Consider the following 19,496-nt stretch of genomic DNA (forward strand, 5'->3'; position numbering starts at 1 on the left):
TTCAGGCTTCCCCCCAACGTGTTTTCACACACACACACACACACACACACACACACACACACACACATGCACGCCTCAGATCTCGGCTAGAATTCTGGGCAGTCACATCCTCTCGTGACCGTGCAAGTCCTTCCCAGTCCACGACACATCCCAAACCCGCCTGATGATAAAAGATCACAGCTGTCATCTCTTCCTTTTGTCAACTGTTTTCCAAAACCGAGTTTGCTGGAGGCTTCAAAAGCAGTGTGACTGGTTTTCGTCTTATTTTTTAAGATGGTGGCTGACACATGTAAAAGATCATATGATACATATATTATAAAGCACAACTGCGTAATAAATACCCATGGACCCAGTGCTGGCACCTACTCCCACCCTCAGAGGTAACCACTTTCCTGACGTGTGTATTTATCATTCTTTCTTTTTAGAACTGTTTCTTCTCGTACGTATGGCTGTTGAAACCATGTAGCGTTCAGTTTTGCTTGTTAAACAATTTACGCGGCCAACTGAAGCTGCTCTGAAGCTGCTCTCGTGAAGTAGCCTTTTTAGGACTCGATCTGCTTCCGCACGTAGGGCCGAAGTCGCTCAAAACCATCAGGGAGCTGTCTGTCTGGCATTTCCTGCAGAGACAGTTTATTGGCTCCTCAAGAATCAGTGCTATTGCTTTACAGCACATTTGGTCTGATTCAACTCTTTTTTTCCTATTACATCCCTGTTTCCGCCATTCACATATTGGAGAAATACATAGTGGGTGCCTTCTACGAGCCACGCGCTGGGCTAGAGATCAGCGGCAAGCCAGGGGGAGCCCCCGCTCCCGCTGGAGCTCACGGCCAGCCTCCTCTCCTTCCCTCCTCTGTCACGTGAGCCATAAGTGCAGGCCGCAGGCTAGGAGAGTCCAGGCCCTTGAGCCACATACGGCGAACAAAGGGGCCATGGGACCAGTGGGCTGAGAGCCCAAGGGGAGGTTTATAGAAGGACTTCAGGAAGTGGTCAGCCTCCATGGGCCCCATCCTGGGCCCTCTGTGGCCTCACCTGGATATTCCTGACTCTGGATTTCTTTGATAGGCTCACACACTCTCCCAAGCATATTTATGTCATTAGCACCACACCTGCACAGGAGGCCCCGCCGCGGGGTATAGACCAAGGGCTCTACAGTGAAAGAGGAAATCAGCCCTGTCAGCGCTAGAGTCTGACAGATGACAAAGATACAATTGCCTGGGTACAAAAAGATACAATGGAACCTGGCGAATATATATACTTTGTAATTTTTATATGATATAATGTAGAATATAAATATAATGAATCCAAAGGATGTATGTATAATTCATGTAGTCTCACCCAGCTTCCACACGGGCCACCCACCAGAATAACTGACATCCTGCAATCCCTCTATAAAATAACATGGCTAATGCCAAAACCCTGACCCCCCTCAGCCCTGGGGCCCATCTCCACATGCCGGCATATCTGTTCTTCCTACTTGCCTTGTGTGATTCCCCAGAGTCCGAAGCCTGCGCTGGCCACTTGTACTCTATCGAGTTGCAAGCTTGAATTAAATGTTCCTACATACTGATGAAATACGAATTCAGAAAGAAAATCATGTCAGTGAAAACCGAATTGAATGCTTTTGAAAGACTTCAGTCAAGATGAGTCACTTAAAAAATGCTTTTGAATTAGGTGTGAACAACTTGAGTGTAAAAGACTGAAGGGAAAAAAGTTAAAATGTAGAAGAATTCTGCTCTCCGATTGTGCAATGGGTGTCTTTAACTTCTTATTCCCCTTGAAATGGACTAAAAATGGAAATTGTGCATGGTACGTACTGTTTTTTTTTTTTTCTTTTTAAGACAGAACTCTGTTCAGCAGACAGTACTCAAGGAAAACACCTGAGCTTTCCCTCAAACATTAGTGAATAAATGGACATTTATGTTTTAATTCTAAATAAAATTTTATGCATATGTGAACATACAACATACAATGTAAACTATGTGTGGGTGAGAGAAATTGATTTTTTATGATCCCCTTCTTTGAATGACTCTCAATCACCTTCAGTCCCAAGCACATTTGAAAAAGAGGACTTCTATTATAGTTTTGCCTATGCACTTACCAGGACTGCCCTACTCAAGGGTGGATTTATGGTCAGCCAACCTCCCTAAAAGATTTCTGATGTGATGGCACTTGCTGAGGATGATTTGGCTTTTTATTTTGTTTGGTTTTGTTTTCACTTGCCAAACATTTATTGAGAGCCATGAGAAAAGACCCTATTTTAGAAACAATGGTTTGAAGAGAGAGAGAAAAGGCAATGTCAGACTGCTGGATGGATGAGGGAGGTCATGACCTCCCAAAGCTCTGCCCTTTCTGACCAGTCACACTCCCAGTCGACCTTTTCTCTAACCACCCCGGGAGCCAATGGAGCCAGGACCCCTGCTCCAGGGCTTTGCTGGGCGGCGGGAGGGCAGGGATGTGACCTGGAAGGTGGCCGGATGTTCCCAAACTGCAGGCAAGCAGAAGGATGAAAAGGCGAGCCTTGAGTAACTTGGGTCCAGATGAGAAAAGCGCCCCTTGACTAGGCTCAAATTATATTTTTTGACCCTAGTTCTTCCCAATCAGTTGTGAGGAGCCTTTCGAACTGTGAATAGTATCACTTAAAAGGGAAACATTTCAAATGCTATTCTAGCATGCCCCCCCCATGTATCCAGCCATGCAAGTGACGTGCTTCTGCTTGAGTGCACGCATGCTCACATGTGTACGTGTGTGTGTGTGCGTGTGTCCTCTCATGTGTGTGCTTTGGAAGGCCTCCAATGAGGGCTGCTTCAGCATCAGTCCAGACAAAGGCCTTGGACACAGCGGCCTCCTGGTACGAGATGCTTGATTTTGCTCAGCACCTAAGGAATAAAGCCAACCTTACGGAAAATAGGTTCTTTAGAAAAGGTTCCCCGAGCACCAGAATGATTCAAGCCTGCTCCCTGAGAGAACACACAGAAGAGAAGTAGGCAGACTGGAGTAGGAGTACAACTTCATTTCAGCCGTCCCGGGAGGATCATGTGCTATTCAGCCATCTCTCCATTTCCACTTTGTTGTTGCTGGAAACGTGGGTCCCTGCAGGGTACAGAGCCATGGAAACCACTCTTGCACTCTGCTCAAGTGCAGGGACTTCAGTAAGTGGAGACGGGGAGAAGGGAGCAGAGAGAGAGGTAGCATGGACACAGGAGCCCTATTTTGTTGCTCCAAGGAGTAACTGGACCCCTGCCCAAGAGATCCCCAAGCCCTCCAGAGAAAGAAATTGCAGGGGCATGAGTCATCCCCCATTTTAGAAGAACACAGGGGTTCCAACCCTGAGGGGGTTGGGGGCCTCCCTTATCAAGACTGGGCAACTGGAGTACACAGATCGTGCTTGGTTAAAGGCTGGGATCAGCTTCTGGCTTATTATCTATTTAACTAAGTGGATTAAATGAGAATTGACTGGAATTGTACACTTCAAGTTCCCTTACAAAACACCGTTATCTCATAAGCTGGCTTAATGGAACAGGCTGTCAGGGGCTTATTAGAAGTAACTGAATACAGCGCCTCACAGAGCAACGATCCAAAGGAGGGTGTACAGAAGGCTGGGAGACCTCACACCTTGTGCGGCTACAAAAGACAGGCCTGAGGTGTGACTGCAAACCACACTGTTTAGCATCCACACCGGGGGACAGGCCCAGGTCTTCCCAAGAAGAAAGGCATTTGCCACTCATTCAGTTTAAAAGCATTTCTTCCAGGGGTGCCTGGGTGGCTCAGGTGGTTAAGCATCTGACTTCAGCTCAGGTCATGATCTTGCAGTTCGTGGGTTCAAGCCCCATGTCGGGCTCTGTGCTGCCAGCTCAGAATGTAGAGCCTGCTTCCGATTCTGTGTCTCCCCCTCTCTTTCTTCCCCTCCTCGCCTTGTACTCTGTCTCTCTCTCTCAAAAAAAAAAAAAAAAAAGTTAAAAGCATCTCCTCCATGTTATGGCTGAATTAAGTCTTTCATTGATCTTTTATATGTGTGGCCTCAGCACATATAAAAGATAGCAGAATGGAGTGGCTAACAGGATCATCTTTGGAGTTAGACCGCAAGACTTTGAACCTCAGCTTTGCCACTTACTAGCTGAGTGATGCTGTGTTCCTTAACTTCTCTCTGGCTCAGTTTCCCCGGCTGCAAAGTGGGTTTCTGCGGAGATGCAACAAGCTGATATGTATACACCTCTTAGCATAGCGCCTGGAATAAGTGATGATCTGAGTGACCGTTCAGCGATTGTAACCGTTACTCTTGTCACAGAAAAAACTTCATCGCATTTCATAGCTCGTGTGCCCACATCTCCTTCCGCTGTTAATTGCAGCGTGAATTTGGAATGAGCCACGTTCATGGAGGAGATTCTGGATGGGAGGCCTCGGGCGTGGAGGAGCTCAGGTCTGTGATCAGCAGGACATTTTGAACCCTGACTTTGCCAGGGATGGCCATGTGACCTTACACCAGTCATTTATCTTCTCTGATCCACGTTTCTAAAGTGTGTGTGTGTGTGTGTGTGTGTGTGTGTGTGTGTGTGTGTGTGTGACTTTCACTACAGACTTTGGGTAAATGAATGTAAATCCTGCTTTGAGTGAATGTTGATGTAATTATGAATAATGCTCAGAGACTGGCGTGCTCTCCCAGAAACATGCACATTGTAGAATACTTGCTTTGAGGGTGACAGATATGTTGGAAAGAGTTGATGGTTTGGATGGAGGTCGCTCTTGTGCAGTTCTTTGTGCACAATGTGCACAATGGAAACAATGGACTCTTTTTGAGGGAAGTTTTACTTTAGTTGTGAATTTAGGACTTTTTATTTTCCACCCAGCATTTGATAGCCTTATTTTCCTGTTGTGTTCATTTGAGTTTAATTTACCAGTAATCTGTAAACACTTCTGTCAAACAACCTGCTCTACAGTTGACCTAACTCTTTGCAATTACACGGCCTTTGCTTCATTATCTCCAAAGCAGAATGTACAATTGCCATGAATAATCAATAAGTTTCAGGAATCGATAGTCCAGTAGATGATTCTCTTTCATTCAGTCTAGTGGATGAACATCATATTACTCACTTTCCAAAAAAAAAAATTGAAATAAACCATATGAAAAATTGGATGAATCTTTCTGTTTGACGGAAAATGAATTACTTTAAATAAAAAATTTAGCCTGTTTGGGGTGCCTGGGTGGCTCAGTCGGTTAAGCGGTTGACCTCAGCTCAGGTCATGATCTCGTAGTCTGTGAGTTCAAGTCCCACATCGGGCTCTGTGCTGACAGCTCAGAGCCTGGAGCCTGCTTCCATTCTGTGTCTCCCTCTCTCTCTCTGCTACTCCCCCGCTCATGCTCTGTCTCTCTCTCTGTGTCAAAAATAAGTAAACATTAAAAAAAAAACTTATCCTGTTAGCTGAATTGTGCACCTTGTGTCTTCTTATTTTCATGCCTTTTTTTGTTTGAAAGACTAGTAGGGAATATTCAACACTCAGATATAATTGATATAATTTCCCATATTTTAAATGGCTTAGAGTGAGGGTTTAAGGAAAGAAGTTACATGATTGAGTGAAAAGCCATAACCTTCCAGGGCTTCTTCTGGTTGGTTATTGACTAGAGTGAAAAGCCATAACCTTCCAGGGCTTCTTCTGGTTGGTTATTGACTAAAGGACAAGCTGGCATAGCTCAGGTAGGGTTGCAATGCCAAGGGTAAGCATAGTGTGATATCAATCCCTATACCTGTGGATCTCAACTCTTTTTGGTTATGAGTCCCTGTAAGAATCAGGAGGAAGTTATGAACATGCTCCTCAGAAAACAACACATTCTGTCCTTTCCACAAAGCTTGGCATAGAATTCTGGGGAATTCACATGAGCTCCTGACTTCCCTCCATCCACTCCACTATCACCACAGTTCACGGAACATGGGGAGGCTTCCTCTCACTGCTCTTGACCATGCTGATTTTTTTTAATGGCATGAATTGGACATTTCTGGAAACCAGAAGTTTAAAACTAGTCAGAGAATTTTTATGATACAATAAGAAATATACATATTGGCCTTTGTCCCCAGTTCCTGGCACACAGCTATTAGAACCCTTGGAATCTCCAGAGTGGTAAGAGTGTCCAGTATGCTAGGGGGATGACTGGTGGTAAGGGCCCCCCCTCAGCTGCAGGATGGAGGGCTGGTTGCCAGAAAGACAAAGGCAAGGCATCTCCTCATTTCACACCCACTAGGACTGATCCAGATGATAACCACAAGCAGCGTTGAGGATGTGGAAAAATCGCAATCCTCTCACACTGCTGGTAGGAATGTCAAATGGTGCGGCCACTTTGGACAACAGCCTGGCAGTTCCTCAATAGGGTAAACATAGAGCTTCCAATTCTACAATTTCACTCCTAGGTATATACCCAAGAGAAACGGAAATGTATATCTCTACAAAAATTTGTATATGTAAAACTAGCAGCATTATTCATAATAGCCAAAATGTGAAAATAACCTAAATGCCCATCAACTGGTGAATGCATGTGTGAAATGTGGTATAGCCATACAGTGAATATTAGTCAGCAATAAAAAGAAAGGAAGCACTGATGCATATATTACTACAACTCGGATGAACCTTGGAAACCTTACTCTAAGTAAAAGAAGCATGACACAAAAGATCATATATTCTCTGGGTCCATTTATATGAAATGTCCAGAAATGGCAAATCCATAAAGACAGAAAGAAAGCAGATTAATGGTGCCAGGGACTTGGGGTAGAGTGAGAAAGTTAACAAGTATGGGGTTTCTTACTGAGGTGATAAGAATATTCTAAAATGGATCATGGTGATGATGGCCGTACAACGATGTGAATATACTAACAGCTATTGGATTGTATGCTTTAAATGGGTTCAGTGTATGGTATATGAGTTATACCTCAATAAAGCTGCTCCCAAAACAGAATGCAGGCTCTGGATCCAGGCTGTCTGTGTTTAACCCCTGTGGAAGTTCTGGAAGTTCAGGTACTATATTCGGAAAGATGTTTCAGGAAGCATAGTCAGGAAGTAGGGAAGTGAGCCAGGGAAGGAAGGAAAGCCAGTGAAGGGGCATTAATGAGTGAGTTATTCTTGTGGGCAGCTGGAGCTCCATCCTCCCGGGACTGAGCAAAGGCTTTGGAGACCACACTTCGGAATTGTCCCCCTCCAGGGGGTGAGGAAGCGGGGCTGTGCCCACAAGTGCTAACTTCCTAGCACACAAAGGCCAAGCATGCTTCTATAACCAGAGAAAGCCCTCAGACAGGAAGAGAGACAGACAGAGAGAAACAAAGAGACAGAGAGCGAGAGCCATGCAGGTACTTGAGGTAGGAAGCAGTCAGAGTTTGTTCCGCAGACCAACAGGTGACATCCAGGGTGACTGAGTGGGTATGGACAGAGCGTTGGCAAGGTCTGCTCACAGGGGTATTACTTAACCTCTCTGTGCCTTGGTTCCTTCATCCTTAAGATGGGAAAATAATAGCTCCAATCTCATAAGGGTACTGCAAGGATCAATGAGTTCATGTATCTGAGTATTGGAGACAGCCAGAAATACTCATCTTGAACCTTTCTTTTTTAAACTTCTGACTTATCTGTGATCATTTCACTTCTGAATTGGCTTCTAACAAGATAGAGAATAAATCCAGCTATTATAAGTGTCAAAGAAAAATAGAAGCCTTGCCGAGAATAGTCTTCTTATTAGGCTGTCTTTGTGTGTTATCAGCTTTGAATGGCTGCCTTTTGAAATACACCATATGCTTTGTTAGCACATTAGGCAGATGCCCAGCCCAGCAAGTTCTGTTACTGGAGCAGCTCTGTAATCTCTCATCCTGGCTATTCTATTTTACGGAAACTGTTGGTGGGATTCAAGCAAGAGAGGTTCATCATAGCCCTCTCTGGTACTTTTCTTTGTGTCTCCCCATTTTTTTCCCAAAGCTGTGTTCTGAGGATAGTAGACCCCAGGGAGCTCTCTTTCTGTGAAACTTTTACAGAGAGGGACTGAAGCCAGTGGCTGCCATCCCAGGCAATTCTGAGTTCTACTTCTATCAAAGGCATTTATACTCAGTACGTTTCATTGCTCATGGATGATTGAAACAGCCCAGTGGGGGAACAGCCAGGGAAAAATAGGGTTAAAAAAAAAACCCCAACTGTGTTACATCGAACTCAAGCTGTCATGATTAAAATTTAATTTAAAGGTTTGTTCACCCAAGAAAATATCTCTGGATTGTTTCAGGCTGTGACTCTTCAATTAAGCTGACTTTTCACAAATCCAAAATTGCCGTGGATGAGCTCTTTACTTCGCTTCGGGATATTGCTGGAGCTCGGAATCTCATGAAACAGTTTAAGTCTGTGTATGTTCCTGGAAATCATACCCACCAGGCAAGTACATATGTTTTAAAGTAACCGTCTAATCTGTGTTGTATTTTTAGGATTCAGAGACCACAAAAAAAAAAAAAAAGTTTCCATTTTAGCCTCCCTAAAATGAGGGATTTGTTCTAGATGAACTCCAAGCCCCCTTCTAGTTGAGAGTTCTGGGTTCCCCTGAATCTGAAAGCTTCTTGATTCGTTTGTACCACAGGCTTGATGCAGGGAGACGAGCACTGGACTGGGGGGTCAGTCCCTGCTCTATTACTGTCACATACCTATTTTATAACCTTAGACAAGTCCCTTCCCTTCACTGGGCCCCAGTTACTATAGGTGCAGGTAAGGGGCTGGCCTTATGTGATTCCCAAGCTTCTAGATCTAAGCAGTCCCTAAACATTCTGAACAATTAGAATAATAAAATTACCTAATAATATCATAGCAAGGAAAAAAGTTGGTGATCGTAAAACCTTTGTCATTTAAAATCCCCTCACCACTTCCTAAGGATGGTAGGGGAACTCTAGAAGGATGTTTTGACTGGTGACCAGGAAGGTAGTATCAGAACCCAAGATTAAAAGCTCAGTGAGGGAGGGGCCCCAGAAAGAGCCAGGAAGGTTAAGGAGCAAAGAAAGGCTGGAGTCGTTGAGGCTGGGTAGTGTCCGTTGGACAAGGATGGAGACAGAACTAAGGTTTCTCGTGGTCAAAGATGAGCCTTCCAGGAAGAACACATGTTCCTGGTGGAAAAGATGATTCGTGGGGTGTGTGCAAGCATCTCCTCCTACGTATCCCTGTGAAATCTCAGGAAAAGCCACTCCATTTGCCAAGGCTCTTTGGGAAGTTGAATGTGCTGTCAGTGAGGGTCAAGTTCAGCATCCAGATGCTGATGCTTTAAGGTGGGCATGTAGATAAGAGCTAAGGTTATCTGCCATAGCCTAGCAAAATCCGGACTCTTCCTGCCATGTATCCTTATAGTAGCTGATACTTGAAGAGTGCTCTCACGTTTGGTTTGTCCTTTGATCCTTGCAGCAACTAAGCTAGGGAAGCGTCATTATCCTGAGCTCTAGGAAGGCCATGTGACTTGCCACAGGCACACAGGTGACCAGGGCCGGATGCCAAGTTTTGGCTGCCAACACAAAACCTCCTCCCTGCTATACCGTGGATCTCACAGAGACTCTGGAAATACTGATTGATGGTGCTGACGGGCATCTGAAACCGCCCACCAACATATGAAAGACCTTAGAAACTGGCACTCAACTTAGTAACATCAATTCCCATCTTTGGTTCAATGATCTGAGAACACCACCACCACGAAATACAGATAAAATCACTCACAGAATTAATCGTATACAGTTTGGTTGTTAAAAAAAAATCACCAATCTTGGGGCGCCTGGGTGGCTCAGTCGGTTACGTGTCTGACTTGGGCTCAGGTCATGATCTTGCGGTTCACAGGTTCGAGCCCCACATTGGGCTCTGTGCTGACAGCTCAGAGCCTGGAGCCTGCTTCATGGATTCTGTCTCCCTCTCTCTCTGCTCCTCACCTGCTCATTGTCTCTCTCTCTCAAAAATAAATAAAAAACATTTTAAAAAATCATCAATCTTAAATACAGCAATATGGACTAGTTCTAAGAAGACACAGAACTGGTGATACATGATGAGATTTAGACCAAAGAATTCCAAGAAGCAAGTTGCTGCTACATTTGGCAAAGTGCAAATAAAACACTAAATTAATAAGCTCTTTTCGATTTTATGATCAGCACTGTGACTAATTTAGCCAAATTCACATAAATGTGTATTAGCTATAAATCTTGGGCATGATAAGGACAATGACAAATTTTCTAGACGTTATGGCCCTGCTGCCAACGCTGCTGTCATTTCTCCAGACCTCAGAACCCTGTCCTGCAACCATGGCCTTCACAAAAAGAAATTTCCCCTTGTTGTATAGACTCCCTTACAGTGAGTCAATAACGTCAACCCATTCACTGAAAATCCTAAATGTCAGTGAGTGGGATGTGGGGGGCAAGGTGGGGACTGTGTGTGTATCTTCAGGGGATTTAGTAAAAAATGATACAGACACAGGCTGTGAAATACTGTGAAACAATTGAAATGAATGGGGCAACTCTAATGTGCTTATTAGCGGGACTGTGAGTAAACCCTTGTCTCAGGCTCTACTTCTTGGAGAACTCAAACTAAAACGGAGGTTTCTGATCTATTAGATGGGGGGAAAAACACATGTAATGTAGATCATTCTGTGAAGCTTTTTTCTATCTTTGTTTGAAAACAAAACAAAATAAAATAAAAAGTATATGCGTATGTATATTTCATAAATTTTTACAACTAAGAAAAAATTTATGATGGTTATCTTGTAGGGGTTGAGAAGGATTGGATGGATAAGGAAGAACTCTTTGACTGCTTGCTTTATATTTATGGGGATAGAGAAAGAGTTTTTGATGGGATTATGGGTCAGTTTTACTCGTTTGGGTTTTTTAAATATTTTTTGAATTTCAAGTTCTCAGTCATAGAGGAAAGCCCAGTAAGGACAGGGATTTTGATCTGGTTTGTTCACTGCCATATCCTCAGTGTCTAGAAGACACTTAGCTATAGTGAAAGCTTAATAAATATTTGTGGAGGGCATCTTGAATGCAATACCTATATCTTTATCATATAGCAGAGGATTTGTTGGCATACAGGGTATGTATAATGAGAAAAAGACAAATGTCCAAACTAGACTCAGAGTCCAGCTGTGTCTAGTTTTGAAGATGGGCCTTGACTAGGCAACTTTCTATCCATCTCTTCTCCCAACTTGGTCCTCAGCCCTAGATAAAAAGTGTGCTTTCTATCTAGCTCCACGCTGTTTATATACAGAGTCTAGCTGAGATGCTTTGGGCTCCCTGGGACACCCAGGAAAACACTAGACCTGGTCTACCTCCAGATTCCTTTTCTAGCTCTAAGCAGTGCTGCACATCTGGGCTCTCTTCCCTGGATCCCAGGCCCCCTCCCAGAAGCCCTCTCTCCTGCTCCAGGGCACAAGCTGGCTCTCAGAGCTACTCCGGTACCCTTGCTACCACTGGAGGCACCTCTTAGTTCACCTTCATCCTTTAGTCTTTCAGGAAGATGCGTCAGCCACAGCCCCGAGAACACCACTCTCGTCATTTTAAGGGAATGTGATTTCATACAAGAAATGAAGTACATATAAAGTCTCTGGAAGAGCTGGGAGGAGTGGGAGCTAGGATGTATCTCCAGAAATGAGCCCAGAAGATCACCACACACCTGGCCCTGCCAGGGAACCAGGACCTCAGCTACAGCCAGGAGAGTGGGCATGACTGGGGATCATGAGGCTGCCATTGAAGCTGTTGAATTACAGAACATACTACCAAAGCTGGAGACAGCATCCATGTTTGTTCACCATGGTATCTGCAGAGCTCAGCTCAATACTTGCCACCTAGTGGGTGGGTGGATGGATGGATGGATGGATGAATGGATGGACAGACGGAAGGCTTCTGGACTGTGGGACCAGACGGTTCCATCCACAATGGTGTTTCTTATACTCTTAATGCTTAGTGAGATGGATGTTAGCAAGGAGGTTAACAGCAGCATTTGGGTTCATAGCCCAGCATAGCAGCATTGGGTTCATAGGTCCATAGTCCTATTGACTGTGTGGTTTTATTTTTTTTATTTATTTTTATTTTTTATTTTTTATTTTTTTAATGTTTATATTTGAGAGAGAGAAAGGGCGGGGGCGGGGAAAGGAACAGAGAGAGAAAGGGGCAGAATCTGAGGCAGACTCCAGGCTCTGAGCTGTCAGCACAGAGCCCGACACAGGCGTGACCCCACGAGCTGTGAGACCATGACCTGAGCCACAGTCGGACGCCCAACCAACTGAGTCACCCAGGCGCCCTCAACTGTGTGATTTTAGGCAGGTTACTTCACCTCTCTGTGCCTACTTCCTCCTCTGTACAAAGAAGCTAATAATAGTACCTCCCTCATAAAGATGCTCCAATGATTAGGTGAGTTGGTACCTGTGAGGCTCTTAGGGCAGGAGCTGACACAAACAGCCCTATGTAAGCATTTGCTGTAACAGTTGTAGGGAAGGACAAAATAGGCCTTTTCTTAGTCCTCTTTCGTAGCATTTCGCCTTTCCCTTTGCTAGGAAAAGGGCCACATAGAAGGGGAGTCGTTCTCAAGCTGACTACACCATTAGCTGCTGTGTCTGGGAAGAGTTTGTTGCTGACTCCCATTTGTCGGAGGAGTTTGTGTTCATAGACTGTGTTGAGTGGAAACCAAAGCCCCCGGTTTTGCTTGTGAAGCAAGTCTTCTGCTCTCGTTTCTTACTGCAAACGGTCCAGTTCGGGGGGGAGGTTTCACCTCCTCCCTGAATGCCACAGTGTTTGATGTGCTGCTTTTCCTCAGCTGCAGCATCAGGAGACTATTAGGCCGATGTCTCAGGGCGAAGAGCGTCTGCGCCCTTTCAGACAAAATACCGTATGACTCTCACATGACTTGCTTTGGCAGAAGTCTCAAAGTGCTGTGCTGGGCTGCACTGGAGAAAACTTTCCACAGATGTGTACTGTCTCCTGTGCCTCTGGCACACAGAGCAAGAGCATTGAGAACCAGCAGTGCCCAAGGAGGCTTGATTCATCTGGTGCCTGGTGAAATAAGGCTCTCTGAACAGTCCGTAGGACCAGTCTCTTTGTCAACAATCCCCAGCCCCGGCGGCCCGAGTTCTTTCCAAGTGCTAAGCTCTCTTCTTCCTCCTGATTCTATCTACCAAACTCCAGACCTGCTAGCGTCCTTTTTGAAAGAATCAACACAAGATGGGACCATGCTGGGGACCAGGAAACTTGGCTCTGTCCTGTAGTCTACTTCTAACTGCCTGGGTGAACTCAAGCAGATTAGTTAATAGCTTTGGGCTTAGGTTTTTTTCGTATTGAAGTTAAAGGGACTACACTCAAAATTTTACAAAGTAATCTGCTTTTGGGTTGGAAGGAAGGAAGGATGGATGGATGGATGGATGGATGAACAGATAGGCAAATGAACCACTTTTCAATCTTCAGAGCAACCCATTTCCTTTTAAGAAGATGAAAGGAGAAAAAAAAATCAGTCATAGTGTAGCAAAATATAAAAATAAATAAGCCATGGAACAGACAAAGCCATCAGCAGTTTTGAACAGATGTTTTTCTGTACAGTCATGGATTGAAACAAAATGAACAGTCTCTCTACAAGTCTAGTTTTCCTGGGAAGTTGGCTGTTTAGAATCAAGTCTGCATAAAAGGGAGAGGCATCTTCAGTAACAGGACTGAGAGGGTCCGTGGCTGCACCAACACCAATCAACAAAGCCAAGGGCAGCAGTGCTGATTGATGGGGATGTGGTTGTGGCAACAGCTTAGGTTTTCTTGGATTCTGATTATCTTGGACCATCTTTAAGGTGCACCAAATTCAAGAAGATGTTGGAGTTGGACCGGTTTCTCAAAATGGTCTCTGACTTACGTATAATGTCTGCGACTGCTGCTGTACTCAATACGTTCGTTCAAGAACTCCAATCAGGTCAATAAAAGAGTCTTCTGGACCTTCTCATACATTAAATCTACCATAAAAGAGTAACCAGAGACATAGACACAAATATTTTATTTTTCACATTTTGATTAAATACAGTATTTTTAAGAGTCCAGTTTGTTCTGGAAGACATACTGGCCATTTAAAGAGAGGGTTTCTGGTATAAGACCAATTTTTTTGAAACTTCCAACTTTTTCATGTATAATACCAATCAGAGATCTCATTAGGTTCTACTAACTCTACCAAACCTTCAGGCTATCTCCATGAGCCTGTCATAAAGGGCCATATTGTGATGTACGTGGCCCTAGTCACTTTTACCTTTATGGACCCGTTCCTCTATAAAAATAAAAAAATATTAAAATTTGTATTGTATGGGGGTGCCCGGGTGGCTCAGTCGGTTAAGCATCCTCCTCTTGGTTTCAGATCAGGTCATGATCTCCCGGTTTGTGAGATTGAGCCCCATGTCGGGCTGCAGGCTGACAGCATGGAGCCTGCTTGGGATTCTCTCTTTCCCTGTCTCTCTGCCCCTCCCCTGTTCACACTCTCTCTCTCAAGATAAATAAATAAACTAAAAAAAAATTTTTAATTGTATTGTACAATTGAATTGGTATAGAGACAATATTATATATCAAAACATCTTTGACCTAAAAGTTCATTTTTTTTCCTTCTGATTTTAAACTAATACATTTTCATGGGTCCCTGCAAGTCTGGTGGGCTCTAGGCATTGTGTCTTCTGTGCCTAATGGATTAGCTGGCCATGTGGTCAAGGCCCCCACTTGGCACCAGTCTGCCTAGGACAGGGACATAGCTGGCCCTCAGGGAGCAGTAGGCGATTTTCTTCTCTGGAGTAGTCCTTGTGACCATTCAGGAAGCAGTCCTTGCAGTTCCCTGGGAGCTACTCAGTTTGGTCCCAAGGTAACAGCTCAGAAGTAAGGGAACTAGATTCATGGGGGGAGGGGGGGCGGGCAGAAGTCCCCTGGCTTGAAAACTTCACATCCTATAGGAGCCAGTTTCTCTGGAACAATTCCATAGGCAGCCTCCAGCGTTCCTCCAAGGGACATGCCCAGTTATACAAGAATCATCGTACTCAGACAAGCCCAAAGCTCTGGCTTTCTATCCAACATTTAGAGCTTTCTCCAGTCTAATGCAATTCACTAAGCAGGGGTCAATTTTATCATAAGCCATCTTGCCTGGCTACAGTTTGACATTCTTCTCTTATCAGGTTTCCAGGGAAACAGAGCTAGAAAGTCAACCAAAGGTCAAATTCTTATGCAGAAGAAGGGAAAAGGGTTTAATAATCCTTTGCCTATAACATGCAACTTGCCAGTTAAGGAAATAATTATATTAATGTTTCAATACAGACTTTACAGGGTGTCTGTGGCAGAGACAATGCTCTGTGTTCCCCAAACTCCATTTCCTTTTCCTCCTGGGCACAGGTAGGCCACATTTTCCAGATTCCCTTCTGGGTAAATGTAGGTTTGTGACTAATTCTGGCCAATAAATGGTGGGTAGAAGTGATACAGAACACTTTCAGCCTAGGCCCCTAAAATCTCCCCGGAGGTCCTCCACGGTCCGTCTCTTCCTTCATCTGCTGATGAGATGCATAGGCTTCCGTGTGGGATTCCAGTGCCCTAGAGAATGGTGGAGCCACTCAGCAGAAGGGACCTGGCGAGTACCTATATGGTTGGGGGGTGGGGCATAGACCCTCCACTACCAACACGCACCAGATGTGATATAAGCAAGAAATAAATGACCTGCAAGAAAAGGAAAGAACGAATTTGCCTGTGTTCTTAACCTCTCTCCTCCCTACCTGCCAAAGGTGAACTGACAGAGATTGTTTGACTGGGAAAGTTAAATTACTATGCCCTCCTCTCTTAATGTGGAGGCAAGCCACACAACGGATCTCCCCTCCAGCCCTCTCTAGCATGGGAGGAAAACTTTGAGCCGAGCACTAGGGGAACACATCTGTTTCCCCTATCACCACCTTCTACATGGTCCTTTGCTGAGAAGTGGGTGGCTTCTGGCTAAATAGAAAATTCCATGACAGTCAGAGGTTTCTCATCGAAGAAGCCATTGCTGAAGCAGTGCATTCCGATCAGATTTCAAAGACATGATTTGAGGCACAAAGCAATCCAACCTAAGTGGCTGAGAGGAAGGAGCCAAAAGCTTTCATCATTAAAACCCTAATTGGAAAAACTAAGAAATGGGTTTGCTAAGAAGTCAGGAGGCCAGTACTGTGTTATGTCTGAGAAAGTCTTTCCCAAATTTTCCTCTTTAAACAGACAAAGTTAGGGGCGCCTGAGTGGCTCAGTTGGTTGGGCATCCAACTTCGGCTCAGGTCACGATCCCACGGTTTGTGGGTTGGAGCCTCCCATCAGGCCCTGTGCTGACAGCTCAGAGCCTGGAGCCTGCTTCAGAGTCTGTGTTTCCCTTTCTCTCTGCCCCTCCCCCACTCACCCTAGCGTGTGCATGTGCGTGCTCTCTGTCTCTCTCAAAAATGAATAAACATTTTTTAAAAATTTTTAATGGACAGTGTTATTTTGTTGTTCTGTGCTTAGTAGTTTTAGTAAAGAATTAGAGGTCTTCTTCTATATATTTAAGCGGGAAAACCTTATCAAGGTCTCTTTTTTTTTTTTAATTTTTTTTTAATGTTTATTTATTTTTGAGACAGAGAGAGACAGAGAATGAACGGGGGAGGGTCAGAAAGAGGGAGACACAGAATCTGAAACAGGCTCCAGGCTCTGAGCTGTCAGCACAGAGCCCGACGCGGGGCTCGAACTCACGGACCGCGAGATCATGACCTGAGCCGAAGTCGGCCGCTTAACCGACTGAGCCACCCAGGCGCCCCAACGTCTCTTTAATAAAACATGGGTTAGTGTGCTTTTTGTTACAAGGGAAAATGGAAAATAAAAGAAAAAAGTTCAAACTGGCTTAAACGAGAAGGTAATTTATTGGATCCTGTGACTTAAAAGTCGAGAGAAGGGACAGCATCCAGTAGTGAGGAACCATCAAGGGGATGATGCTGGTGGGCACAGCGAATCAACGGGGAAGAGCGCGCGCTTGCTCTTCCTGCCTCCAGCATCCCTCTAGTGCCCCCTGTTGGCGGAGTCCAGCAGGTCTAGATGGCAAAGCACACATGTAGTCTATGGAGTCACAGGCCAGCGTCACAGAATTAAGTACAGAAGACAGGGTTTGGAGTGGAGACACAATAGCTTAATCACTGTCACATCTCTATAGCAAATGATTTTTCAAAACTGCTGTCAAATGAAAAGATAATCCGAGAGAATGCAGTCAAGAGATCTAAGAAATGACTATCATGGAGATACATCAAACAGTTAATTAATAAAAGCACCTATGCTATTTTGCTAGATCGTGTGCGTGTTTGCTGTTATTTTCTGTATTGAAGTTGTAATTTCTTTTCTCACTCTAAATAAATGTTACCTACGTACTTTAGGAAAAAAAATAAAATAAAAAGAGTTTACAATCTTCCCCGGTAACATACAATGATCACAAAATCCCAAGAATGAAGCTATTAAGGGAATAGCCCTTCCAAACCTCTGCTCACCCCCAAGGGGAACCCCAGCTCAATGGGTATCTTCTCCCGGGTTCTTCATTCCCCAGAGCTTAGCTGAAAGTGGAAAAGGGGAGAAGACGAGGTCCCCGGGCCCTCCAGGCTTCCTTGTCTCTGCTGTTTGCACAGACTGCACTGGAGAGAACTATCCCATCCTGCCTGGCCCACTGCTTCTTGCACAGAGGAGGTACTGAGTCAGCATTTTAGCTGGATTACAGACTTTTTCCTGTCTGGGCTCCTCCCACCATCACTGCTCTTTCCCCCTGCAGGAAGTGCATCCTTTGGAGAGCAACAACCTTTTTGTACTTTTTGTAGGTTGGGGGGCATACTCTCTCCTCTCTTAATCATGACAGCCTAAATGTTATTTGTCTGGGTTTCTGTTCAAGTTATTCTATATAACTGTATATAGGCTCATAAAATAAATAAATGTAAGCTCCTGGAGAGAGGGCATGGCCTGTCTCTTTATATTCCCTTTTGCACTTCGTATCAGTTAGAATTTCATTCCATTTCAAGAAACAGAGATCTGAAAAATAATGGCTTAAACATAGGACGTTTTGCATTGTCATGTAGAGTAGGTCGATTTAGTCTGTTCATGTTATGGCCCTGCCAGCCGTCACCAGCTAAGGTTTCTTCCAGCTCTCTGCTCCAGCATCTCGAAGGAATGGATGGCCCTGTATGCCACTGTGGCTGTCGGAGCTCCAGACATCACTTCCATGTTCCAAGCAGCAGAACAGAGGAAGGGAAAGAGCATACCCCTCCCTTTTAAAAAAGGAGAACTTTGCAAGTCCGAGTACCCTTCTGCTTATATCTCGTTTTCCAGAACTTAGTTGCATGGCTGTACCCAGCTGTAAGGAAGGCTAGAGAATGCAGTCTTTTAGCCAGTGGAAGATATGCCGAGCTACAAATGAGATGATATTACTAAGGAAGAAGTTGATGAATATTTGATGATATTGCTGGAAAAGGTAACAGAATATTGGTAAAGGACTTCTCCTTGGGGAGCAGTTTAAAGAGATTAAAGTTTAAGTTGAAGATTAAAGTAAAATTTAAACGTCCAGAAAGGCTGAGATGACAAAAGGGCTCTCAAGACAGTTTACTCAGAGAGGAAGATTTGCAACATTCAGAGGCCGTTCCCCACCCTTGGTTTTTTTAACATTGAAAATATCGATTGGATTATCTTATGATTCCAGAAGTCTATCTGTGAACTTTAAAAAATTTAGAAAAAGAAAAAAATAATGCCCATTACTCCCGGAACCTAGAGACAACCCTAATTAACATTTCGGTGTGCTCTACGTGAGTCTCCTCCAGGCATAAATAACGTTAATTTTTAACAAGTAAAAGAAAAACTCACTCTTGTTATTTGTAGCGGTGGGGTTGTTTTGTTTTGTTTTGTTTTGTTTTGAGAGAGAGAGCATGAGTGAGCAAGGGGGCAGAGAAAGAGGGAGAGACAGAGAATCTGAGGGGCAGAGAGAGAGGGAGAGAGAGAGTGTAGAGCCCAAAGTAGGGCTCAAGCTCATCAACCTTGAGATCATGACCTGAGCCGAAGCGGGATGCTTTAACCGACTGCACCACCCAGGTGCCCCTGTCGTAGTGTTTTAACTGTGTTTTTTGAAAAAGAGATATCTTGAAGTGTTCCCCAACCCCCCACACTGCCTTCGTTCCTTGTCCTGCCCTCCACTCCATGATCACTGCTCATGGCAGTCTCAGTAAATCACATCGCAATTTATCTTTCGCATATTTCCGCAGCTGCAAGCTTCCAAATCCCCTGTGACACGTTTTATACAAATGCCGGCCCAGCACACACTCTGTTCCTCACCTTGCTTTTCCCACCCACGCTTTATTCTGCCCTGTGCTTTTTGCCAGATCAACACGAGGGCGTCCCTCTCTGCTTTCGTGCCATTTCTTGCAGTGGAGTTACCCCATTTATTAAACAGCTCCTACCAATGGGCACGTGAGTTGTTTCCAATCTTCTCTACGACAGACAATACACAGACCGTTACGGGTCTCA

General features: G+C 44.5%; 1 protein-coding gene across 2 annotated transcripts in view; it reads left to right on the top strand.

Moving 5' to 3' along the window:
• SCFD2 (sec1 family domain containing 2) overlaps positions 1 to 19,496 on the top strand; it is a 399,407-nt gene that overhangs the window by 356,888 nt on the left and 23,023 nt on the right. For both annotated transcript variants that reach the window (XM_007075895.3, XM_042984540.1), the window contains exon 6: positions 8,243 to 8,388. In XM_007075895.3, the coding sequence (XP_007075957.2) occupies positions 8,243 to 8,388 (146 nt within the window). The remainder of the gene's footprint in view (positions 1 to 8,242; positions 8,389 to 19,496) is intronic.

The sequence above is a fragment of the Panthera tigris genome, chromosome B1 (assembly GCF_018350195.1).
Source record: "Panthera tigris isolate Pti1 chromosome B1, P.tigris_Pti1_mat1.1, whole genome shotgun sequence".
NCBI classification, from domain to species: domain Eukaryota; kingdom Metazoa; phylum Chordata; class Mammalia; order Carnivora; family Felidae; genus Panthera; species Panthera tigris.